The sequence below is a fragment of the Pelophylax lessonae genome (genome assembly GCF_965119305.1).
Source record: "Pelophylax lessonae genome assembly, chromosome: 9".
In the NCBI taxonomy this organism is placed as follows: Eukaryota; Metazoa; Chordata; class Amphibia; order Anura; family Ranidae; genus Pelophylax; species Pelophylax lessonae.
Window position 1 is genome coordinate 216503081 of NC_138776.1, and position 24706 is coordinate 216527786.

General features: G+C 45.7%; 2 protein-coding genes across 2 annotated transcripts in view; one reads left to right on the forward strand and one right to left on the reverse strand.

Annotated features, from left to right (window-relative positions):
* FUOM (fucose mutarotase) overlaps positions 1-2481 on the reverse strand; it is a 64659-nt gene extending 62178 nt beyond the window's left edge. The window contains exon 1 of the mRNA XM_082266827.1: positions 2390-2481. Coding sequence (XP_082122953.1) covers positions 2390-2474 — 85 coding nt within the window. The 5' untranslated portion in view covers positions 2475-2481. The remainder of the gene's footprint in view (positions 1-2389) is intronic.
* The window catches only part of LOC309563331 (uncharacterized protein), a gene marked incomplete at its 3' end in the record, with an annotated part of 417962 nt that overhangs the window by 119916 nt on the left and 273340 nt on the right, over positions 1-24706 (forward strand). The window lies entirely within an intron of this gene.

Sequence of the window (24706 nt, forward strand, 5' to 3'; positions counted from 1 at the left end):
CACAGACACACAGTATCTCACAAAAGTGAGTACACCCCTCACATATTTTCATGTGCCAGCAATGAAGAAATTTGCTGTCCCCTCAAAATAGCTCAACACACAGCCATGTCTAAACTGCTGGCAACATAAGTGAGTACACCCCTAAGTGAAAATGTCCAAATTGGGCCCAATAAGCCATTGTCCCTCCCCGGTGTCATGTGACTTGTTAGTGTTACAAGGTCTCAGGTGTGAATGGGGAGCAGGCGTGTTCAATTTGGTGTTATCGCTCTCACACTCTCATACTGGTCACTGGAAGTTCAACATGGCACCTCATGGCAAAAAACTGAGGATCTGAAAAAAAATAAAAAAGAATTGTTGCTCTACATAAAGATGGCCTAGGCTATAAAAAGATTGCCAAGACCCTGAAACGGAGCTTCAGCATGGTGGCCAAGACCATACAGCCGTTTAACAGGACAGGTTCCACTCAGAACAGGCCTCCCCATGGTCGACCAAAGAAGTCGAGCGTATACATGCTCAACGTCATATCCAGAGGCTGTCTTTGGGAAATAGACATATGAGTGCTGCCAGCATTGCTGCAGAGGTTGAAGGGGTGGGGGTCAGCTTGTCAGTGCTCAGACCATACGTCGCACACTGCATCAAATTGGTCTGCATGGCTGTCGTCCCAGAAGGGAGCCTCTTCTAAAGATGATGCTCAAGAAAGCGTGAAAACAGTTTGCTGAAGACAAGCAGTCTGAGGACATGGATTACTGGAACCATGCCCTGTGGTCTGAAGAGACCAAGATAAACTTATTTGGTTCAGATGGTGTAAAGCGTGTGTGGCAGCAACCAGGTGAGGAGTACAAAGACAAGCGTGGCGGAAGTGGTGGAAGTGTCATGGTCTGGGGCTGCATAAGTGCTGCCGCCACTGGGGAGCTACAGTTCATTGAGGGAACCATGAATGCAAACATTTACTGTGATATACTGAAGCAGAGTATGATACCCTACCTTCGTAGACTGGGCCACAGGGCAGTATTCCAACATGCTAATGACCCCAAACACACCTCCAAGATGACCACTGCCTTGCTAAAGAAGCTGAGGGTAAAGGTGATGGACTGACCAAGCATGTCTCCAAACCTAAACCCTATTGAGCATCTGTGGTGAACTTCATGCCCTAGATAGTTAAGGCAGTGCTGGAAAATAATGGTGGCCACACAAAATATTGACACTTTGGGCCCAATTTGGGCATTGTCACTTAGGGGTGTACTCACTTTTGCTGCCATCAGTTTAGACATTAATATCTGTGTCTTGGGTTATTTTTAGGGGGCAGCAAATTGACACTGTTATACAAGCTGTACACTCACTACTTTACATTGTAGCAAAGTGTCATTTCTTCCGTGTTGTCACATGAAAAGATATAATAAAATATTTACAAATATGTGAGGGGTGTACTCACTTTTGTGAGATACTGTATATAGTATGTAACAAAAAGTATAGTATAGTATAGTATAGTATGCCCGTGTACTAGGCTTAAAGAAGTCCAGGCAAAACCTAACTAACGCTAACCCTGCTCTGTACCACATTCTTAACCTAATCTATCTAACCCTGTAAAGCAAAAATCACCGTACTTACCTATTCTGCAGCCAATCCGGTCCGGTCTCCAGCGGCGGAAGGTCTGTGCAGGAGAGGACCGACAACGGCTGTGAAATGCCTGGGAAGTGAGGTTACCCATAGACTTACTATGGGGCTTATGTTGTCGGATGCCTCTCCTGCACCTGTCTCCATGCTGAAGCCTCTGCTGACAGCTGATGCTGGGATCGGACCGGCTCAGGCTAGTAGTACGGTGATTTTTGCTTTACAGGGTTAGATAGATTAGGTTTAGAATGTGACACAGAGCAGGTTCAGCGTTCGTTAGTTTCCGCCTGGACTGCTACTTTAAGGCATCTTATTCATCCAGCCAGAAACATGGAAATAGGAGTTTTTTTTCTGTGGGTTTTAGCAAACCTATTGGGCTTCCTAGTGTGACACGGCCCCCAGGGTGACAACCCTGTTCCTCCATAGATAAGTACAGGGAGGGTTGTCAACCAGTGACAGGAAGTATATATTATTCCCCATACTGTTATAGAAGGAGTTCCTTCATGCAATATGTTGTCAGTCCTAAAAACCTAATTTGCCAGGGAACACATATTCTAAACCTGAGAATGATAAATTCTCTGCAATGATAAAGAGGTGACATTTCTGCTCAGAAATCTCTTCCCCTCCAATGTCCGGGGTCTGCTAATCTCAGCCAGCTCTTTTCTATGAAGACTCTGAGCCTAGAGCTCCCCCTGCTGGCCGCACCTGGCTCTGCACCTTTGTGCTGTCATTGTTCAGCACTTACAAAGCAAACATTCCCTTCACATTGGAGTCTCACCGATCTCATCCCCGTGCCCCATGCGGGCCAGTGTGTACAGCAGCTCCGGGGACAGCACGGACGGTATACCCTTCAGAACAACCATATCTGACCGCTGTGCTGTCACAGACTACAGGAACCCGGAACACCCGGCTTATTTCCCAGCATGCTTTGCAGCGATCTGCTGATACACGATGTTTACTTGTAAATCCCAGCTCAATGACGTCATAGTTTGTTTCATAAACAGTTGTCATTATTTTGTTTAACCACTTCTGGACCAGAAGGATTTGTCCCCTTAATGAGCAGGCCATTTTTTATGATTCGGCACTGCGTTACTTTAACGGCTGCGGCCAACGGAAAATTGTGCGTTCGTGCAACGCTGTACCCAAATTAAATTGATGACCTTTTTTCAACCGAAATAGAGCTTTCTTTTGGTGGTATTTAATCACCTCTGTGATTTTTATTTTTTTTTTGCGCTATAAACAAAAAGCGTAAATTCTGAAAAAAAAAAAATGTTTTTCACATTCTGCTATATAACATTTCCCCCCCCCCCCCCCCAAAAAAAAAATTTATTCATCCTTTTAGGCCAATTTACATTCTGCTACATATTTTTGATTTAAAAAAAAAATCCCAATAAGTGTATTTTGATTGGTTTGCGCAAAAGTTATCGCGTCTACAAACTAGAGGAAAGATTTATGTCATTTCTATTTATTTTATTTTTTTTTACTAGTAATGGTGGCAATCTGCGATTTTTAGCGGGACTGCGACATTGCAGCCATACCTCCCAACAGTCCCGGATTGGGAGGGACTTTCCCGCATTCAGACCTATGTCCCGCTGTACAGGCGTGTTGTCCCGCATTAATCCTGTTGATTAAAACTTTTACCTCAATAGGACCTGCAGGCAGCAGTGTGAACATCCAGCATAGGGTGGGATTGGTGGACAAGCCAGCGAGGTGTGCGCTGTGCAGCCAGGATAACAGACTTCAGCTGTCAAATCCAAGCTGTGATGTCGGGTATGGGCGGGACTGCTACCCAGACCCGCCCCCTTTTTCAGGCAAGCAGTGTATAAGAAAAGAGCGCTGGGACAAAGTTGCAAAGGGTCAGGATCAGTTCTCTATTTCCCTCCTCAGGGGTTTTTTCAGCGTCAGTTAGCCTTGCACTTCACTAGTTGAAATGAAAGTAAAATCTCTCTCACGGCTCTTTCAACCACTTCCATACTCTGCACTAGAGTCGGGACAAGTGCTGGACTGGTTGACTGCAGCGCGTTCAACGGGAGGAGGGGGGTGAGCTGCACCCTAATCCTTATCTCCTACCTGCTGGAGGAATTCAGGAGCCAAGAATGAGTGTGTATAGTGCACTGAAAGGGTAAAGGAAGCTGGGACTGCAGTGGATAGAAGAGTCAGTTACAGAAAAGTGATGAGGGCAGAGGAGAGAGGGCTGTGTGTAGGGGGGGGGGAGGTGCAGAAGTTATAGCTAAGGTGTGCCTAGCACTCTCCTGTACTCTGTACATACCAGAAGCCTATACTCTGTACATAGCGCGTCGTCCAGTGGCGGCCGATGCGTTGGGGGCGCAGGGGCGCCGCCCCCCTATCCATGCGTTCAGATCCCTAATCTACATGCGGGGCGCCGGACGCATGGAGTTCAATGGTTTTTTTTTTTCTGAATCACCTGATTAGAGCCAGAGGCTGGTCACTCTGCATTGAAAGGGGGCACGCTGCGGTCACTCTGCATTGAAAGGGGGCACGCTGTGGTCACTCTGCATTGAAAGGGGGCACGCTGTGGTCACTCTGCATTGAAAGGGGGCACGCTGTGGTCACTCTGCATTGAAAGGGGACACGCTGTGGTCAGTCTGCATTGAAAGGGGGCACGCTGTGGTCACTCTGCATTGAAAGGGGGCACGCTGTGGTCACTCTGCATTGAAGGGGGCATGCTGTGGTCAGTCTGCATTGAAAGGGGGCACGCTGTGGTCTTTCTGCATTGAAAGGGGACGCGCTGTGGTCAGTCTGCATTGAAAGGGGGCACGCAGTGGTCAGTCTGCATTGAAAGGGGGCACGCTGTGGTCACTCTGCATTGAAGGGGGCACGCTGTGGGCACTCTGCATTGAAAGGGGGCACGCAGTGGTCAGTCTGCATTGAAAGGGGGCACGCAGTGGTCAGTCTGCATTGAAAGGGGGCACGCTGTGGTCAGTCTGCATTGAAAGGGGGCACCCTGTGGTCACTCTGTATTGAAGGGGGCACGCTGTGGTCACTCTGCATTGAAAGGGGGCACGCTGTGGTCACTCTGCATTGAAAGGGGCACGCTGTGGTCAGTCTGCATTGAAAGGGGGCACGCTGTGGTCACTCTGCATTGAAGGGGGCACGCTGTGGGCACTCTGCATTGAAAGGGGGCACGCAGTGGTCAGTCTGCATTGAAAGGGGGCACGCAGTGGTCAGTCTGCATTGAATGGAGGCACGCTGTGGTCACTCTGCATTGAAAGGGGGCACGCTGTGGTCACTCTGCATTGAAAGAGGGCACGCTGTGGTCACTCTGCATTGAAAGAGGGCACGCTGTGGTCACTCTGCATTGAAAGAGGGCACGCTGTGGTCAGTCTGCATTGAAAGGGGGCACACTGTGGTCAGTCTTCATTGAAGGGGGCATACTGTGGTCACTCTGCATTGACAGGGGGCTAAAGCTGGTCACTCTGCATTGAAAGGGGGCATGCTGTGGTCACTCTGCATTGAAAGGGGGCACGCTGTGGTCACTCTGCATTGAAAGGGGGCACGCTGTGGTCACTCTGCATTGATGGGGGCACGCTGTGGTCACTCTGAATTGAAGGGGGCATGCTGTGGTCACTCTGCATGGAAAGGGGGCACGCTGGTCACTCTGCATGGAAAGGGGGCAAGCTGGTCACTCTGCATGGAAAGGGGGCACGCTGGTCACTCTGCATTGAAGGGAGCACACTATACCTTGATTACTGAAGGCCCCTTTCACACTTTTGTGACCTCAAAGTCACGCAATTTTTTACAGCGTTTTTTGCCGCAAAGCAATGCCTATTACATTTTTCTGTATGCGCCCCCCAAAAATTTTGAGCACCAGTCGCCACTGACATTGTCGGTCACTTTCTCCCTCAAGTGTCCCTCATTCTGAAGTTCAAAAGTTGGGAGATATGATTGCGGCAGACAGATCGGACCCCTAACTGACTTTTTTGACACTTTTGGGGGGGACCAGTGACATTACTACAGTAATCAGTGCTAAAAATATGCACTGTTACTGTAATAATGACACTGGCAGGGAAAGGGTTAACCTAGGGGTGATCAAAGGGTTAATTGTGAGCCTAGGGGAGTGTTTACTAACTGTTTGGGGGATGGGCTTGTGAAATGACCATAGAGACCTGTGATCCTATATAGAAGGATCACCGGTGCTCTGTGATTATTTCAGAGAGAAGAACGGTCAGCTGTGGTTACAACAGCTGACCGTTCTTCTCTCTCAGCGGGGAGCTATCGCGAGTGCCCGGCACCAATCACGGCCGCCATCCCTGTGCATCGGCATCCCCGGTGCCTAGTGGACGACCACGCGTGCGACTGACGTAGAGCTATGTCGTTTTGCGCAGCTTAGCCAGCCTGCCGCTGTAAAAATGTGGCGGATGGTCGGCAAGTGATTAAGATAAGTTTCCTCTATCTTTGCTTCTATGTGGCGTCTCAGCACTGCTCATCCTCTGCGTCCTCTTTACAACCACTTCATATGTAATCATGATGCAGCGACTTTTGCATTTTATTTCTTAGGGCACGTTTCCTGATGGTGACAACGTGCCTGTAGCCCAGCCACATGTATCCTCCACTGGGAGAGCATGTGACAGGGTGACAAATTGGAATGATCAGGAGACAGTGACGAAGCGTTGTCATCCTATAATAGGAAGTTCATGCTCCAGTACCCCCATGGCGCCATGTTTGCACCCTCCACTGCCACATGTGCCCTGTACCCTGTACACCTGGATAGGAGGGGCAGCTGGGGCAGCATGTAGAGAAATCACTGTCCTACTTTTTCCTCCTGTAGCTGCAGGAGGAAATTGGAGGAGATTGGTTCCTCTGTATGCTGCCCCCGCCGCTCTCCTATCCAGTTCACTTGTGTTCTGCTGTCTCTAGGCCCCTGTGCTCTCCTGGTGCCCCCCCCCCCCACTGTGCTGCCTTCCCTCTCCTGCCAGCTACTGCAGGGGATGTGTCACCATAGAGAATCAGGAAGGGGTCGGTAAATATGTAATTTACCAGCTCCTTCCTTTTCTGAATGGACAGAGTCATAGTCAGTGACATTGTAAAAAAATAAAATAAAATGATAAAAAATAATATAATTAAAATACCAAAAAATAAAAACTACTGACACCAGTGGGTGAACTTCAAGGATCGCAAAGGTCACACTTGCAACCGGGCCTTGGCATTCCACCACCGTGGGGAGACCCAAAGATGGCAGGAAGGGGGCTCACTGCAGAACTTGTGAAAGGGTCCTGCTGCAGGACTGTAATAAAGGGCCCCACAATGAGAGTAAAGGGCCCCAGGATCAGTGGGAAGAGCACCAAGCTTGAAGGGAAGGGTCCTGTCCAGGGGTCCGGAGGGCCCTTAATGTTTTTTTGCACCGGGGGCCCTGAAGGTTCTAGTTACGCCTCTGCACATAGGCCTAGCGCATTATCCTCAAAACATGTTTTAGACACGAGAGGAGGATCTGCAAAGTGACAGCAACAGGCTGAGAGGCACGGAATTTGACCACAAGAGTCCTTCAGCTATACCAGTAGTCATCCAAACAAGGCTCTGAAGAAGCGGGTAACCTCGAAATGCGTTAGCCGATGTGTCTAGGAGCATTGTGAATTTACGTATATGGAATTAGGCAGATGATGTTATGTCTAAGCTATGATGCAAGCATTGGTTTGTGAGTACATTCACCTCCATTTTATACCATTTAATAAAACATGTTTTAGGATAATGCACTAGGCCTACGCGCCTTCCTTGTTTCCTATACTTACAGCCATATCGGACGTCTCCAGTCTTTTGAGGGCAGTGAGGAGCACATTATCCACATGTAGTAAAATGTCAAGATAGGAGTTTGACACCACGTTGAGACTAATCGTGCAGGAGAGTGAACATAGCGACATTTTCACTGCTGGTTTCCCTTACTTGTAACGCCGGCGCCTGTACCCAAAGCCGGTGGACGAATCGGCTTGGGGTGCCGAAACCATGGGATCTCTGGACAGGTAAGTGTCCTTATATTAAAAGTCAGCAGCTACAGTATTTGTAGCTGCTGACTTTGAAATTTTTTTTTTTTCAAGCGGAGCTCTGCATTATCAGTCATCCTTTGCCTATACTGTATGTATCCTTATGTGCTAAGAGCATGCTCACTATGCACTCCCAGCACACTGATTGGGCTGTCACCGATAGTTCCCTGTCACAGGATCCCGATCACTCCATAGATTTGAGACTGGGGCAAAGGTTCACTCACCTTCCAGCAGGACAATGACCCAAAACATACAGCCAGAGCTACAATCGAGTGTTTAGATCAAAGTATATTCATGTGTTAGAATTGCTTAGTAAAAGTCCAGACCTAAATCCAATTGAGAATCTGTGAAGAATGAGCTTCTCATTTAAAATGGTTGTAAAGGCTGAAGGTTTTTTATCTTCATGCATTCTATGCATGGAGGTAAAAAAAATGTTTTGTGTGCTGCCCCCCCCCCCACAGTCCCCCCAATACTCACCTGAGCCCTCTCAATCCAGCGATGTGCACGAGAACCTCGGCCATTGGCTCTCACTGCTGTCAATCATAGCTAGCAGGTTGCTATTGGAGGCACTGGTCAAGGTTGAGGAGCCATGAGTTCCCAGCGGAGGACCCGAGATTAAGAGGATCAGAGCTGCCCTGTGCAAAACCATTGCAACGTAGTCATCAGAAGAAAACCTCTTCTACGTCCTCACCACAAAAATCAGCATTTGAACTTTGCAAATGAACATATAGACAAGCCTGATGCATTTTGGAAACAAGTTCTGTGGACCGATGAGGTTAAAATTGAACTTTTTGGCCGGAATTAGCAAAAGTACGTTTGGAGAAGAAGGGGCACAGAATTTGATGAAAATAACCTCTGTCCAACTGTTAAGCATGGGGGTGGATCAATCATGCTTTGGGGTTGTATTGCAGCCAGTGGCACAGGGAACATCTCACGAGTAGAAGGAAAAATGGATTCAATAAAATTTCAGCAAATTTTGGATGGTAACTTAATGCCATCTGTGAAAAAGCTGAAGTTAAAGAGAGGATGGCTTCTACAAATGGATAACGATCCTAAACACACCTCGAAATCCACGGGGGATTACATCAAGAGGCGTAAACTCAAGGTTTTGCCATGGCCTTCACAATCTTCTGACCTCAACATAATTGGAAATCTATGGATAGACCTTAAAAGAGCAGTGCATGACAGACAGCCCAGAAATCTCAAAGAACTGGAAGACTTTTGTAAGGAAGAATGGGCAAAGATACCTCAAACAAGAATTGAAAGACTTTTGGCTGCCTACAAAAAGCGCTTACAAGCTGTGATACTTGCCAAAGGGGGAAGTACAAGATATTAACTCTGCAGGGTACCCAAACTTTTGCAGACGCCATTTTTTTTTGTTTTCTGTTATTTTGAAAGTGTAAATGATGGAAATAAAATCTAACTTTTGGTGACATATTATTAGAATGTCTAATCTGTAATTTGATGCCTTTTTGAGATTTTTCCATCTTTCCTTGGCTTCTTAATGCACATTAATACAATTTTTTACCTGGGGTGCCCAAACCTTCAATCACCACTGTAAAGGACTTGTCAAAAACCATCTCTCGTTCTTATTTACACTACAATGCTTTTTTGGGGGTGAAAGGGTAGGGGTGCAATGTACCCTATACTCATTTACTTGGGGGGGGGGGTGGGATCAGACCCTTAGGTCTGGTATGGATTTTGAGGGGAACCACCCCAAAATCTATACCAGGCCCTTATTCGAGCATGCAGCCCGGCTGGTCAGGAAAGGGGGTGGACGAGCGAGTGCCCCCCTCCTGGAACATATCAGCCCACATGCCCTCAACATGGGGACAAGGTGCTTTGGGGGAGGGGGGGGGGCAGAGCTATATGTGACATGGCCGCATATGTGGCAGATTGACAAGTGTAGCTCCTCTGGAGTGAATATTTCCATCTACAAACATCAGTGAAGACAAAAGTGGAAGCCCATCTAAAGAGTGGAGACTATCCACATGAGGGCAAGGTGCCATGTTAAAATCTCCTACCAAAACTATGTTTTCAGTAGAGAAGGTTGCCATAAACTGAGAAACTTTAGTTAGCAGAGAGATTAAAGCTGGCGGGAAATATAAAACCCAACCACTATCATAGGCACGTTGGTAATAACAGTGTGAATAACCACAAACTTTCCCTCATGGTCAGAGTGTAAGTCCAGGAGCGTAAAACAAAGGGTCTTGTGGACTAGCACACTCACACCTCGGGCAATAGAGGAATAGGTGGCGTGATAATAGTGGCCCTCCCAGTCTCTGTTTATCTCCTGTAATCCATCCACAGTCTCTAGTTATCTACTGTAGTACGTTGTGTCCGCAGTCTCTTATTATCTCCTATAATCCATCTCCAGTCTCTGATTATTTCCTGTATCTCTGATTATTTCCTGTAATCCATCCGCAGTCTCTGGTTATCTCTTGTAATCCATCCGTACTCTCTGAGTTATCTCCTGTAATCCAACCACAGCCTCTGGCCATCTCCTGTACTCCATTCACAGTGTCTGTTTATCTCCTGTAATCCATCTCCATTCTCTGCTTATCTCCTGTAATCCATTTGCAGTCTCTGGTTATCTCTTGTAATCTATCCACAGTCTCTGGTCATCTCCTGTAATCCATCCACAGTCTCTGATTATCTCCTGTAATAAATCCACAGTCTCTAATTATCTCCTGTAATCCATCCGCAGTCTATAGCCATCTCCTGTAATCCATCCACAGTCTCTGGTCATCTCGTGTAATCCACCTGCAGTCTCTGGTCATCTCCTGTAATCCATCCGCAGTCTCTAATTATCTCCTATAATCCATCTGCAGTCTTTAATTATCTCCTGTAATCCATCCGCAGTCTCTGGTCATCTCCTGTAATCCATCCGCAGTCTCTGAACATCTCCTGTAATCCATCCGCAGTCTCTGGTCATCTCCTGTAATCCATCCGCAGTCTCTGAACATCTCCTGTAATCCATCCGCAGTCTATGATCATCTTCTGTAATCCATCCGCAGTCTATGATCATCTTCTGTAATCCGTCCGCAGACTCTGGTCATCTCCTGTAATCCAGCCACAGTCTCTGAATATTTCCTGTAGTCCATCCACAGTCTCTGATTATCTCCTGTAATCCATCCGCAGTCTCTGATTATCTCCTGTAATCTACCTGCAGTCTATGGTCATCTCCTGTAATCCATCCGCAGTCTCTGATCATCTCCTGTAATCCATCCCCAGTCTCTGGTTATCTCCTGTAATCCATTCGCAGTCTCTGATTATCTCCTGTAATCCATCAGCAGTCTCTGATTATCTCCTGTAATCCATCCGCAGTCTCTGATTATTTCCTGTAGTTCATCCGCAGTCTCTGATTATCTCCTGTAATCTACCCGCAGTCTATGGTCATCTCCTGTAATCCATCCGCAGTCTCTGATCATCTCCTGTAATCAATCCCCAGTCTCTGGTTATCTCCTGTAATCCATTCGCAGTCTCTGATCATCTCCTGTAATCCATCCGCAGTCTCTGATCATCTCCTGTAATCCATCCCCAGTCTCTGGTTATCTCCTGTAATCCATTCACAGTCTCTGATTATCTCCTGTAATCCATCCGCAGTCTCTGATTATTTCCTGTAGTTCATCCACAGTCTCTGGTTATCTCCTGTAATCCCTCCATAGTCACTGCTTATCTCCTTTAATACGTTGTGTCCACAGTCTCTGATTATCTCCTGTAATCTATCCGCAGTTTCTGATTATCTCCTGTAATCTCCCGCAGTCTCTGATTATCTCCTGTAATCCATCCCCAGTCTCTGATTATCTCCTGTAATCTCCCGCAGTCTCTGATTATCTCCTGTAATCCATCCGCAGTCTCTGAATATTTCCTGTAGTTCATCCACAGTCTCTGGTTATCTCCTGTAATCCATCCGCAGTCTCTGATTATCTCCTGTAATCTACCTGCAGTCTATGGTCATCTCCTGTAATCCATCCGCAGTCTCTGATCATCTCCTGTAATCCATCCGCAGTCTCTGATCATCTCCTGTAATCCATCCCCAGTCTCTGGTTATCTCCTGTAATCCATTCGCAGTCTCTGATTATCTCCTGTAATCCATCCGCAGTCTCTGATTATTTCCTGTAGTTCATCCGCAGTCTCTGATTATCTCCTGTAATCTACCCGCAGTCTATGGTCATCTCCTGTAATCCATCCGCAGTCTATGATCATCTCCTGTAATCCATCCCCAGTCTCTGATTATCTCCTGTAATCCATTCGCAGTCTCTGATTATCTCCTGTAATCCATCCGCAGTCTCTGATTATTTCCTGTAGTTCATCCACAGTCTCTGGTTATCTCCTGTAATCTACCCGCAGTCTATGGTCATCTCCTGTAATCCCTCCATAGTCACTGCTTATCTCCTTTAATACGTTGTGTCCACAGTCTCTGATTATCTCCTGTAATCTATCCGCAGTTTCTGATTATCTCCTGTAATCTCCCGCAGTCTCTGGTTGACTTCTTTAATCCATTTGCAGTCTCTGGTTATCTCCTGTAGCCCATCCCCAGTCTCTAAATATTTCCTGTAATCCATCTACAGTCTCTGATTATCTCCTGTAGTCTATCCGCAGTCTCTGATTATCTCCTGTAATCTATCTGCAGTCTCTGTTTTTTTCCTGTTGTCCATCTGCAGCCTCTGATTATCTCCTGTAGTCCATCTGCAGTCTCTGATTATCTCCTGTAATCCATCCGCAGTCTCTGGTTATCTCCTGTTGTCCATCCTCAATCTCAGATTACCTCCTGTAATCCATCCTCTGATTATCTTCTGTAGTTCATTCACAGACAGATTATTTCCTGTAATCCAAGACTATCTCCTGATTATCTCCTGCAGTCTCTGGTTATCTTCTGTAGTTTATAAGCAGTCTCTGGATATCTCCTGTAATCTATCCACAGTCTCTAATTATCTCCTGTAGTCCATCCGCAGTCTCTAGTTATCTCCTGTATTCCATACACATTCTACGATTATCTCCTGTAGTCCTTCCGCAGTCTCTGATTATCTCCTGGAATCCATCCGCAGTCTCTGATTATCTCCTGGAATCCATCCGCAGTCTCTGATTATCTCCTGGAATCCATCCGCAGTCTCTGATTATCTCCTGGAATCCATCCGCAGTCTCTGATTATCTCCTGTAGTTCATCTGCAGTCTTTGGTTATCTCATATAATCCATCCGCAGTCTTTAATTATCTCCTGTAGTCCACCCGCAATCTCTGGTTATCTCCTGTAATCTATCCGCAGTCTCTGATTATCTCCTGTAGTCCATCTACAGTCCCCAGTCTCTGATTATCTCCTGTAATCTCCTGTATTGTGTAGGTTACCAATAACAGTACCTGCAGCATTAAAGGAGATAAGGAGTTCACAAACAGCGCGAGAATTTCACCAACCCATTACATATCTCCTGTAATCAATCCACAGTTTCTGGTTATCTCCTTTAGCCCATCCACAGTCTATGATTATCTCCTATAATCCATCCGCAGTCTCTGATTATCTGCTGTAATCCATCCGCAGACTCTGATTATCTGCTGTAATCCATCCGCAGTCTCTGATTATCTGCTGTAGTCAACCTGCAGTCTCTGATTATCTGCTGTAATCCATCCGCAGTCTCTGATTATCTGCTGTAATCCATCCGCAGTCTCTGATTATCTGCTGTAGTCAACCTGCAGTCTCTGATTATCTGCTGTAATCAATTTGCAGGCTCTGGTTATCCCCTGTTGTCCAGCCGCAGTCTCTGGGTATCTCCTGTAATTCATCTGTAGTCTCTGATTATCTCCTGTAATCCATCCGCATTCTCTCCCCAATGGCCCTTAAGCCTCTTCCACTATTATGTTTGATCACACCCACTTTTATTTGCAGTGTTAAGTACACCGTGCAAATGTGGGTGAATTTCTGCGCTAAAGGAAAAAATGACTTTGTTTTATGATGCTCAAATATGTAAATAAAGCGAGTGTATCAAAAATATTTTTCAGTGAAGAAAAAAGACAGGGAAGCTCACACATGGATCTATAGAGCGTCCAGCAAAAATTATGATAATATATGTGTTGCGCTAAACCCCAAACAAGAGTATATAAATGTGTACAAAGATATTTTACATGCATATAAAACAATTAGTGTCACAAAAAATCTCAATTAAAAAGTCTATGCTACTCATAATGGATTCAATCATTGGGACTTTTTATTTGATTTTTATACACGTTTATGTTGGAATTTTGTTTTCATAGACGTTTTAATTGAGATTTTTTGTGACACGGAATTGTCTTATATGCACGTAAAATATCTTTGTACACATTTATATACATTTGTTTGGGGTTTAGCGCAACACATATTAGGGGATATGGAGGACCTTAATTATGAAGAGCGTCTGCAATCGCTTGATTTATTCTCCCTGGAGAAGAGACACCTGAGAGGGGACATGATAGCAATTTATAAATATCTCAATGGTGATCTTGGCATAGAAAAACAGCTATTCAGTCGAAGGGATTGCATGAGGACTCGAGGGCATACAATGCGATTAGAGGAGAAGCGTTTTTTCACCTCAGGCAACGTGGGGGGTTCTTTACTGTTAGGGCTACAAGATTGTAGAATTCTCTACCACAAGAGGTGGTTTCTGCGGGAAATTTGGCTACTTTCAAAAGCCTCTTAGACTTACATCTCAAGGATCAGAACATTCAGGGCTATGTGAGATGATTACGGCCACACACACCTACACAGGTTGAACTGGATGGACTATTGTCTTTATTCAACCTCACCTACTATGTAACTATGTATTTATGTAACATATATTATCATCAGTGTTAAGTACACCGCAAGTCATTATCTCCCTGGCTTACCCCCCATTCTGAAGTTCAAAGGTATGTTCTGTATGTATGGACTCTGCACAGTACTGCTTCTCTTGCCTGGTATGCTGGGTTAACAAAAAAGATCAGTGAGTGTGCTGCCTTCCGCAAGATGGTGCCCTTTGCACCTACCCAGTAAGATTGGCTATTGCAGTGCACCACCCTGTGATAGGAACTCCAATAGCTATGAGCACTGACCGCTCTGTTCAGGTGGGGTGTTCAGAACACAATAGTACAGCGGGGGAGATCGCTGTACTAACAATGCGTGTGTTAATGTAGTGATCTGTCAGGTATTTTTTGTTCAGCCAGGGACAGTGTGTACCAGGCCTGGGACTGGACAATAGCCAACCTGACTGGGAAACATTCATAAAAACTGGAAGAAGGCAGAACTGAAATCAGGTTCGATTTTCAAGAGGATCTGAGAAAACAGAATTAAGGATGTGATTGCTTGCTACACATCGTTTTTCCTTTTTCCAGACTTTATGAATTTGGTGCAATTTGTTTTATTTTAAAAGACTTTTACTTAGTACCTGCTGCTAACCCCCCCCAAACAAAAAAATCATCTACGGCTTTGATTCGTTTTATTCGATTTGTTAAGTTTACCCTCTGCTGTCCTTGTCCTTACTTTTCATTTGGGGCTTGCTAATTAACTTAATTAAAGAAAAAGGCGCCGCACCCCAGGGACCTTTGATTTTTTCCTTGTCCAGGTAGATCTCCACCTCTGAAAGGTTGCCTACCCCTTCTATACAGTATATGTCCCAAGTTGGGAATGTTGTTAGACTAAAGTTAGGGATCATACTTTGCAGAGGTGGCTGGCGTGGCAGTGTGGCTTCACACAACTGTGTGCCCAAGAAGTCTGATTTTAAATCAGAACTCAAAGAAACCTAAAAACTATCCCTGGCAGAGGGGCTGTGCCCACACTGCTATGGTTAAATGCTCATTTATGTCTGGGGAATTTGAAAAAACATATTTGCTTATTCGATCCTCTGCTCCTGCAGGCTAGTCCATCCAGTTTCTTCTACTGCGTCTTAACTGTCTAAGGTCATCTGACATCATCTAGACCAATGAGGGGTCCACAGGCCTAAATTGGAAATGTGGACATGAAGAGACAGTCCACTGCTGGAGTAAAAGTGCTTTTACTGTACCCCGAGCCTAAAGCCTAGTACACACGCAAGGAATTTCCGCCGACCGGTTGTCCATCTTTTGTCCAGAGTGGTGTTTTGTTGGTTGGAATATGCCTAGACTGCACACGAAGTTTCCCGCACGACAAAATTTTACTTCAGAAGTGATGTCATGTGTTGGTTTGCTTTCTTTGTGTTCTTTCTTTACGTCTTGCTCATAAGATTTTTCCCTGTCGAAATCTGTACTGACTGCACGAAAATCGGACGTGTTTTGACGGAGGACAAAACTTTTATAGCCTGCACACCAGATTTTTTTCGGCCGAAAAATCGGAGTCGGTTGTCGGAAGCATCATACTAACAAGTCGTTGGACGAAAATTCCCGGCCGAATTTCGACTCGTGTGTACGGGCCTTTAGTGATCTGTTAACCCTTGCAGTGCAGGCGAGGACCCACTGCAAGGGGAACATTTTAGGTTTCCTGGAGTTGGGCTTTAAACAGTTTAGACTTCCATTTTGTGCTGACTAGTTAGTCCCTTGAGAATTTATTTTAACGGTTTTGTGTAATGCCCTGCCCATTTGTACCATTCATTTTCTAGTTATTAATGTGAGTGGGTTGGCATTTTCTTTTTTTGGGGTGTGGTGCAGATGCACATAGGAGGTCCACAGCTGCCATTAATTCCATAATTTTGGTGTATTACTGGACCTTTGTGAAGAATAGAGACCCCTTCAAGTCATAGCTACTCTCAGCTTATTCATTGCTATTTATGCCGCTGGCTGTAACCTCTGTTAGGCTAAAGATAGGAACCACACAGAGGTGTCTTGGAATGACAGTGCGACTTCTGTTTTAACACAAATTTCTTAAATCATTTAGGCTGGGTACACACAGTTGCTAATTGGAGGCGTGTTTCCCTGCATCCAATTTGCATGACAGGAGACTGTGCGTGGCTCTCAATGGAGCCGGTTCACATAGCTTCGTGTAGGCCACGGAGCAGCTTGCAGAAAAGTCCTCTGCTCCTTCTGGTCTGTTTCTGGTCTGAATTCAGTCAAAAATTGGGACCTGAAACAGTGCAAGGAGATGCACTGGACACCCTACGGTGAGCCGCTCCAAATTCAGTGTGAACCCGGCCTAAAGGCCCGTACACATGAGTGGAAATTCGGCCGGGAATTTTCGTCCGACGACCGATCTGCCGATTTTCGGCTTGTTAGTATGCTGCTTCCGACAACCGACTCCGACTTTTCGGCCGAAAAAATTCTGGTTTGCAGGCTGTAAAATTTTTGTCGACCATCAAAACACGTCCGATTTTCGTCTCATTAGTACAGATTTCGATTGGGAAAAATCTTATGAGCAAGACTAGGCATGCTCAGAGATGAAAGAACACAGAGAAAGCAATACAACACATGACATCACTTCTGAAGTAGAATTCTGTCTTGCGGGAAAATTTGTGTGCAGTCTAGAGCACATTCCAACCAACAGACACCACTCTGGACAAAAGACGGACGACCGGTCGGCGGTAATTCGTTGCGTGTGTACGAGGCTTTAGACTTCCTTTTTGAGCTGACTTGCTGGTAAGTGTACTGGGGAATTGGTATGGTTCTTGGTCATATTCAGTCAGGAGGCTATGGAAGGGGAGCTGGGGATTTTGTAAAAAAGTAAGTATGTACTTGAAGCCTCTGTATTTCTTTTGACATTACTGTTTGAGGCTAGAGATGAGTTCAGGTGTCCCCTGAGGACACCTCTATCCAAACTTCAAAGTTGCGCTTTTTTTTTTGGTCCAATCATCTCTGGGCTGGATCATTCAAGGCCCCTCAACACACATAAATTGACCTCCAAGCTCATCTCTGAAGAATATATTAAAGCTCATTTCCACCTTGTAGTTAGTAGAACAGGAATAGGATCAGCAGAGATAATAAAGGCTGTCTATCTGAAAATTTTCTGTTGGAAGTGTCACTGGTTTTTAAACCTATCCATTTATATATATTAAAGGCTTTCGTATTTTTTATGTTCACTTGAGGTTCCATCCTCTTCATTTTTTGTACAGCAGTTTGCATCACTTTCTGCCTTTTTTTCCTTCCTGCAGCCATGAAAAAACACATATTCACACACTATAGTTTATATTTTCATGACTACAAATATTTAAATGTTCTGTTTTTATAGTCCTGATCCTATAAACAATATATGTACAAAACCTCTATCTGTTAACGTTTTACTTGTAAACTCTGGATTGAAAAACGCATCATATGCTGCCAACATTTTGCAGGCTTTCAGCTCCACTTCTCCTGTAAATGTTAATCTTGCTTCTGCCAAATAGGGAGGATCAGAAGACAGTAGGGGGTAGGGAGCAAGCTCTGATTTTACAGGACAAATACATAAATATAGCTGCCTGTATCTCTGCAGCTACTGTCTGTTTTTACATCAGATTTTTATGGAAGGTAACCTCTACTTGTGCATGTTGTCATATGCTTTGCTGGAAGGTTTGCATTCAGATCTGTATTCAACACTCCAAGAATAGAGTGGTGGGATGTTTTAAAATGCAGTGATGGGACTGTGAGGATTTGTGTCATACTTTTGGTGCTGTTAGGCCTGGCTAGGCAGGCAAAATGAAGGCAGGAGTATGCACCAGTAGATAAAGCACTCAGCAGTGCTCATTCACACATTATTATTATTATTTGATATCCTTTGTTTAAGCCACATTTAACCACTTAAGCCCCAGAAGATTTTACCCCCTTCCTGACCAGGGCCTATTTTGCGATTCGGCACTGCGTGACTTTAACGGACAATTGCGCGGTCGTGCGATGCTGTACCCAAATGAAATTGACGTCCTTTTTTCCCACAAACAGAGCTTTCTTTTGGTGGTATTTGATCACCTGTGCGATTTTTTTGATCATGTGCTATAAACAAAAAAAGAGCAACAATTTTGCAAAAATAACAATATTTTTCACATTCCCCCCCCCCCCCCAAAAAATGTAAAAATCAAAATTTTTTAACATTTTAGGCCAATTTGTTTTCTGCTACCTATGTTTGGTAAAAAGAAATCACAAAAAGCGTATTTTGATTGGTTTGCGCAAAAGTTATTGCGTTTACTAACTAAGGGAAAGATTTTTGTAATTTTTATTGTTTTTTTTAAACGAGTAATGGCGGCGATCTGCGATTTTTTTTTGCGGGACTGCGACATTGCGGCGGACAGATCAGACCCTTGACTGACATTTTTGACACTTTTGGGGGTACCAGCGACATTACTACAGTAATCAGTGCTATACATATGCACTGTTACTGTAAAAATGACACTGGGAGGGAAGGGGTTAACTTTATTGGAGAGGGAGGGGTTAAGTGTGTCCCTAGGGGCGTGCTTCTAACTGTCATTGAATGTGGCTGTGTGTGTAACAGCAGAGATCTACGGTCCTACATAGCAGGACCGTATGATCTGTGCTGTTACACAGGGGAGACTGACAGGCGGCTGTGTTTACATTAGCCGCCTGCCTTTCTCCCACTGTATCCGACGATCGCGAGTGACCGGCGGGCTGCTTAGTGAACAAGGGGGGGCGGGATCGCGCCTCCGGCAGCGCGCGCTCGCCCCCTATTGGCTCACAGGCTAGTGACATACCGGTACATCACTTTGCCTGGGAGGGGCTGACCGCTGCCATATATAGTCGGGCGGCGGTCGGCAAGTGGTTAAGCAGTGTTTTTACCCACTTCTGGACCATAAAGGATTTCCCCCCCTAATTACCAGGCCATTTTTTGCTATTCGGCGCTGCGTTTCTTTAACGGACAATTGCACAGTCATGTGACGCTGTATCCAAATATAATTGATGTCCTTTTTTTCTTACAAACAGAGCTTTCTTTTGGTGGTATTTGATCACCTGTGCAATTTCTATTTTTTTGCGCTATAAACAAAAAAAGAGCGACAATTCTGAAAAAAAAAAAAAAACAATAGTTTTCAGTTTCTGCTGTATAACATTCCCAAAAAAAAATTCAAAATCAAAACTTTTTTACATTTTAGGCCAATTTGTTTTCTGCTACATATTATTTTTAGAAAAACGCAATAAGCGTATTCTGATTGGTTTGCGCAAAAGTTATTGCGTCTACTGAATACAGGAAAGATTTATGTAATTTTTATTGGTTTTTTTTTTACTAGTAATGGCGGCGATCTGCAATTTTTTGCGGGGCTGCGACATAGTGGCAGACAGGTCAGACCCCTAACTGACATTTTTTACACTTTTGGGGGGGGGGGGGGGTCAGTGACATTACTACAGTAATCAGTGCTAAAAAATATGCATAGTTACTGTAATAATGACATTGGCAGGGAAGGGGTTAACACAGTAAGTGAGCAAGGGGTTAAATGTGTACCTAGGGGCGTGTTTCTAACTGTTTGGGGGTGGGGCTTGTGAAATGATCACAGAGACCTGTGATCCTACATAGAAGGATCACAGGCACTCTGTGATCATTCCAGAGAGAAGAACGGTCAGCTGTGTTTACAATGGCTGACTGTCCTTCTCTCTAAGCGGCGAGCGATCGCATGAGGCAGGCGGCAATCGGAGCAGCCTGCCCCATGCACAGAGTCCCCGCTGATGAGTGGGGGCAGAAACACACCCCTAGCTGCAGGCACGCGACGTAGACGTAGACCTACGTTGGTTCACGCAGGAGGGACTGCCTGCCGCAGTAAAACTGCGGCGGGCGGTTCGGAAGTGGTTAAAGCCTCAAAACTGCCCTTAAATGCCTGCCATGAATATTACAATTGGCATCACACAGTGCAGTACACACAGGAATTGTGTTAAAAATGAAGCAGCATGTCGCTTTCAGGAGGCATTGCTGCCTGTCATTCGTCCCAATAATTTCAATGGTAGCATGCCATAACTGCACCTATAGCATTTATGACGCATTAGTGAAACATGTCAAATATATTCCCATGGGCAACAACTTTAAAGGATAAGTTCACTTTTTAAAAAATAAAATAAATAAATGCACGTTTTTTTGCAGGTAAAAAATGTGCATTTACTACTTTTTTTTTAGGAGCCTGGAAAGCATTCTACCGGCGATCAGCAGATCGCTGATGCAATGCAGGTCTCCTGTAGAGTGCCACTGTGAGCTGTCTATCTGTACATTGTATGGGCAGGCAGTTTCACAATGATAGGAAGACTTAGGGTCCTTTCACACAGACTTTCTGCCCGACGGACTCCATTTTGCTCAGCGGGGATCCATCCGCCGATCCCCGCTGAGCAGGCGGATGACAACTCCGTCTCCGCTTACTTTGCAGAGACGGTGCTGTCAGATCCCCGCTCCCCTCTATGGGAGATCGGATGAAAACGGACCGCCTGTCTGTTTTCATCCGTTTTCGTCCAATCCGATCTGATTCTCCAGACGGATGGAAAATAGGATTTCCATCCATCTGGATTTCATGGACCACATCGGATCGCAGAGCATGCTAAATAAACCCACCAAAAAAAAAATCAAAATTTTTAAAAAAGCGCATTTTTCTCATTATTAACTTTTGCAAATAAATAACCTTTCTTCAAAACTAAGATCAAAATTTATTCTGCTAAATTTCTTTGGTGAAAACACCAAAAACCAGTGTACATTATTTAGTCTGTAGGAAAGTAATAGAGTCTACAAACTATGGTGTATATATATCTGAAAACTGATCAATCCTAATGTACTGACGGCTATCTCATTTGCCCAAAAACACCAACACAGTACAATTATCCCTCAAATGGCAACTTTTTGGAAAGTAGACAGTCCAAAGTATTTATTAAGAGGCATGACAAGTTTTGAAGTTGTAATTTTTTGTCACAATTTTTTCGAAAATGAAGAAAAAAAACAGACAATTGTTATCAGATACTTACGGTAATTTTCCTTTCCTGATGGACTCCATGGCAGCATACGTATCCTCCAAACCTACCCTATAGGACATCCACTCCCATAAATCTTTGCACCTGTTCAGCACACTTTTTCTGTAACTAGCCTTCTTAGGACCTGGGAGGGAACTCCTGCTGCCATGGAGTCCATCAGGAAAGGAAAATTACGGTAAGTATCTGATAACGATTTTCCTTTTTCCTGACAGACTTCATGGCAGCATACGTATCGGGAAATAACTCGCAGATGCTGAACAAAAGTTTAATTAACTCTGTCAACCGACAGGACTTGTAGGCCAAAATTAACAGAAGATAGAGCCGCCGGCTCAACACAATAATGAGACAAAAAGGTATTGATGGAAGACCAGGATGCCGCTCTACAGATCACTTCAGGAGCAACATGTCTGGTGACTGCCCAGGAAGTGGAAACACTCCGAGTTGAGTGAGCCATAACCGCCACTGGAGGAGTCAAGCCCTTTGCCCTGTAAGCCCACTGGATGGCCTGGATGATCCATGAAGAAATAGATCTCGAAGAAGCCCGTAATCCCCTATTCTTTCCACTGAAGGTGATGAATAAATATTCTGACTGCCGGAAGAGAACCGTAGCTTCTAGGTATTGTTTGAGGAGATTCTCTTCGCCAAAGTAATGGCTGACCAGCAACACGGTCACCAAAGTAAGCTCCTTAATAGTAAGAGGTTCTGCTGTATCCCGGATGCGTTGCGACAGGAAGTCATAGACTAATGGGAGATCCCATTTGGGGAATCTCGGCTCCTTCTGGGGCCTGAGTTTTACTGCTCCTTTGAAAAATTGCCAGACCAGGGCACGATTAGACCACGAGATGCAGGTAATGGCTGAAATAGCCGAAACCTGGACCCTAAGCGAGGTGACAGAGAGCGGGAGGTCTAGACCAGACTGCAGAAAACTCAAAACATCCTGAATCTTGATTGAGGAATGAGGGTTGGTTAGTTGAACCCTGCCTGGCGCTTAGCAGTGTGGAAATGGCTTCTTCAGGACAGCCTAAGGCCTGTAACCTTACCCTCTCAAGAACCAGGCCTTCAGGTGTAGTCGAGCTGGACAAGAATGCAATATGGAGCCTTGAGATAACAGATCTGGCCTGAGGGGCAGCAGAATCGGATCCCGAACACTGAGGAACGTTAGGTGAGGGAACCAAGGTCTGTTGAGCCATAATGGTATTACTGCCACCACTTCTGCTGCCACCACTTCTGCTGACCTGAGTCTCCGGAGGAACTGCAGGATTATTGGGACTGGAGGGAAGGCATAAGCACTGTGGAACCTCAATTGATCCGTGAGGGCATCCACTCCGAGAGCCTGGGGATCTCTGAACCTCGCATAGTACCTCTGCAACTTGCGGTTGCAAGGGGAGGCAAAGAGGTCGACCTGTGCAGATACCCCCAGGGTCAGGATCCATTTGAAGACCTCCTCGTGGAGAGACCACTCATTGTTGTTCAGCTGTACATGAAATAGAAAATCTGCTTGGACATTCTGGACTCCGGGAACGTATACTGCTGGCCGGTCGCATAAGTTCTTCTGTGCCCAGGCCATGATCGGCACCAATATTTGCAGCAAGGACCAACTGCGTGTTCCTCCTTGCTTCCTTATGTATGCAACTGCTGAGGTGTTGTCCAACCTGAGCATCACTGGAAGCCCTTTTGTCAAGTGGCTGAATGCTTGAAGAGCTTGAAGAGCTGCCCGTAGCTCCAGAACGTTTGAAACTATACCCCAATGGGAAAAGTTCCACCTGCCCTGAGCTACCTCTGAAAGGCAATGAGCAGCCCATCCTTTGCTGCTGGCATCCGAGGTCACCACTATCCATGAAGCTGGAATGAGGGAGTGGCATTTGAGGAGATTCTCGCGATGCATCCACCACGGAAGACTCGCCCTCATGGCCGGAGTCAAGAAGATGGACTGATCCAGGTGAAGAGTGTCCCACTGCTGAAGGAAGCCTTTCTGAAAGGGTAGCATTCTCCACAATGCCCACTTCACCATGGGAGCCACAGGGACCATGGCCCCAACGACTCTCAGGCACTGACGAGCTTGGAGATGAGAGGATGAGAGGGCATGGAGAATCCTGTCCCGGATCACTAAGACTTTGTCTTCCAGAAGTGAAATTGTAGCTCTCATTGTAGCAACTGAGCCCCCCCCCCCCCCGACCTGTCTGAGTGGGCCCAATCTCAAAAGGACTTGGTTGCTTCACGGTCGCCAGAAGGGACACTTTTCGATGTTTTCCGTGAGGAGGATTGTCTTGACCTCCAGTTGCGACCAAACTCTTTGCCAGGCCTGTAGGTGCGTGCCTCCCTGGCACGATCTTGGATATATCCTCTGGACTGTCCTTTCTTCGGATTGAGAAGGCGCTAAACCTGGGGAGGAATCCAGACTTGCCGCCCGTAGCCCGGGTTATAGCGTCGTCCAACTTATTCCCAAAGAGGGAGGAGCCCTCAAAGGGAATAAGAGAAAAGAGGTGGATGAGGTCAATAGAAGTCTCCCCCAAAAAAGACCAGGCCATCTTAAGTTCCTGAATCAGGGAACTTTTGGCAACCTCCTCAGACACACTCCGCAAGGACTCATCCACCGAATCAGACCACAACTCGATGGCCTTGGACATTGCGGTCAAGGCTAAGGCCGGCTTACAAGCAATTCCTGCTGTCAAGTAGATCCTCTTAAGGTCAGAATCCATCCTCCTATCCAAAGGATCCTTGAAAGAGACCGTGTCCTCTAGCGGGAGGGTCACGTTTGACCAGCCTCATCACTGCAGCATCCACCAAGAGGGGAGATTCTAGATGTTACACTTCCTCCTCTTTAAAGGGATAGAGACTGGTCATTTTTGAGAGCATGGAGTTCTTTCTCTCCACCTTGCGCCATTCATCTGTAATTATCTCCCCCAATTCGCCAAGAAAGGGGAAGTTGAGACGCTCCTTGCTGAGCTGTTTAAAGAATTTCTTCTGATTTGGTGGGGATACAGCTGGATCTTCCCAGTTCAGAGTCTCTCTAACTGCTCTCACTAGGGAAGGGACAAGAGCAAAATCTAACTCCAAGCAGGGATCGTCCACCTCTGAGTCACTGTCCGATAGAAATGCTGACGGGTGACTGGGTTGAGAAGATTCAAATTCCTCCCGATTTTGTACTCTTCCAAGGGGAGAACTTAGAGGGATTACCCCCGGGCTTTGAGTCTGACCAACTCCTAATTCTGCCAGGCAGTCTTTGACGACCCGCTTTACTAAGGCCTCCAAACATTGATCGGCGTTGTCCCT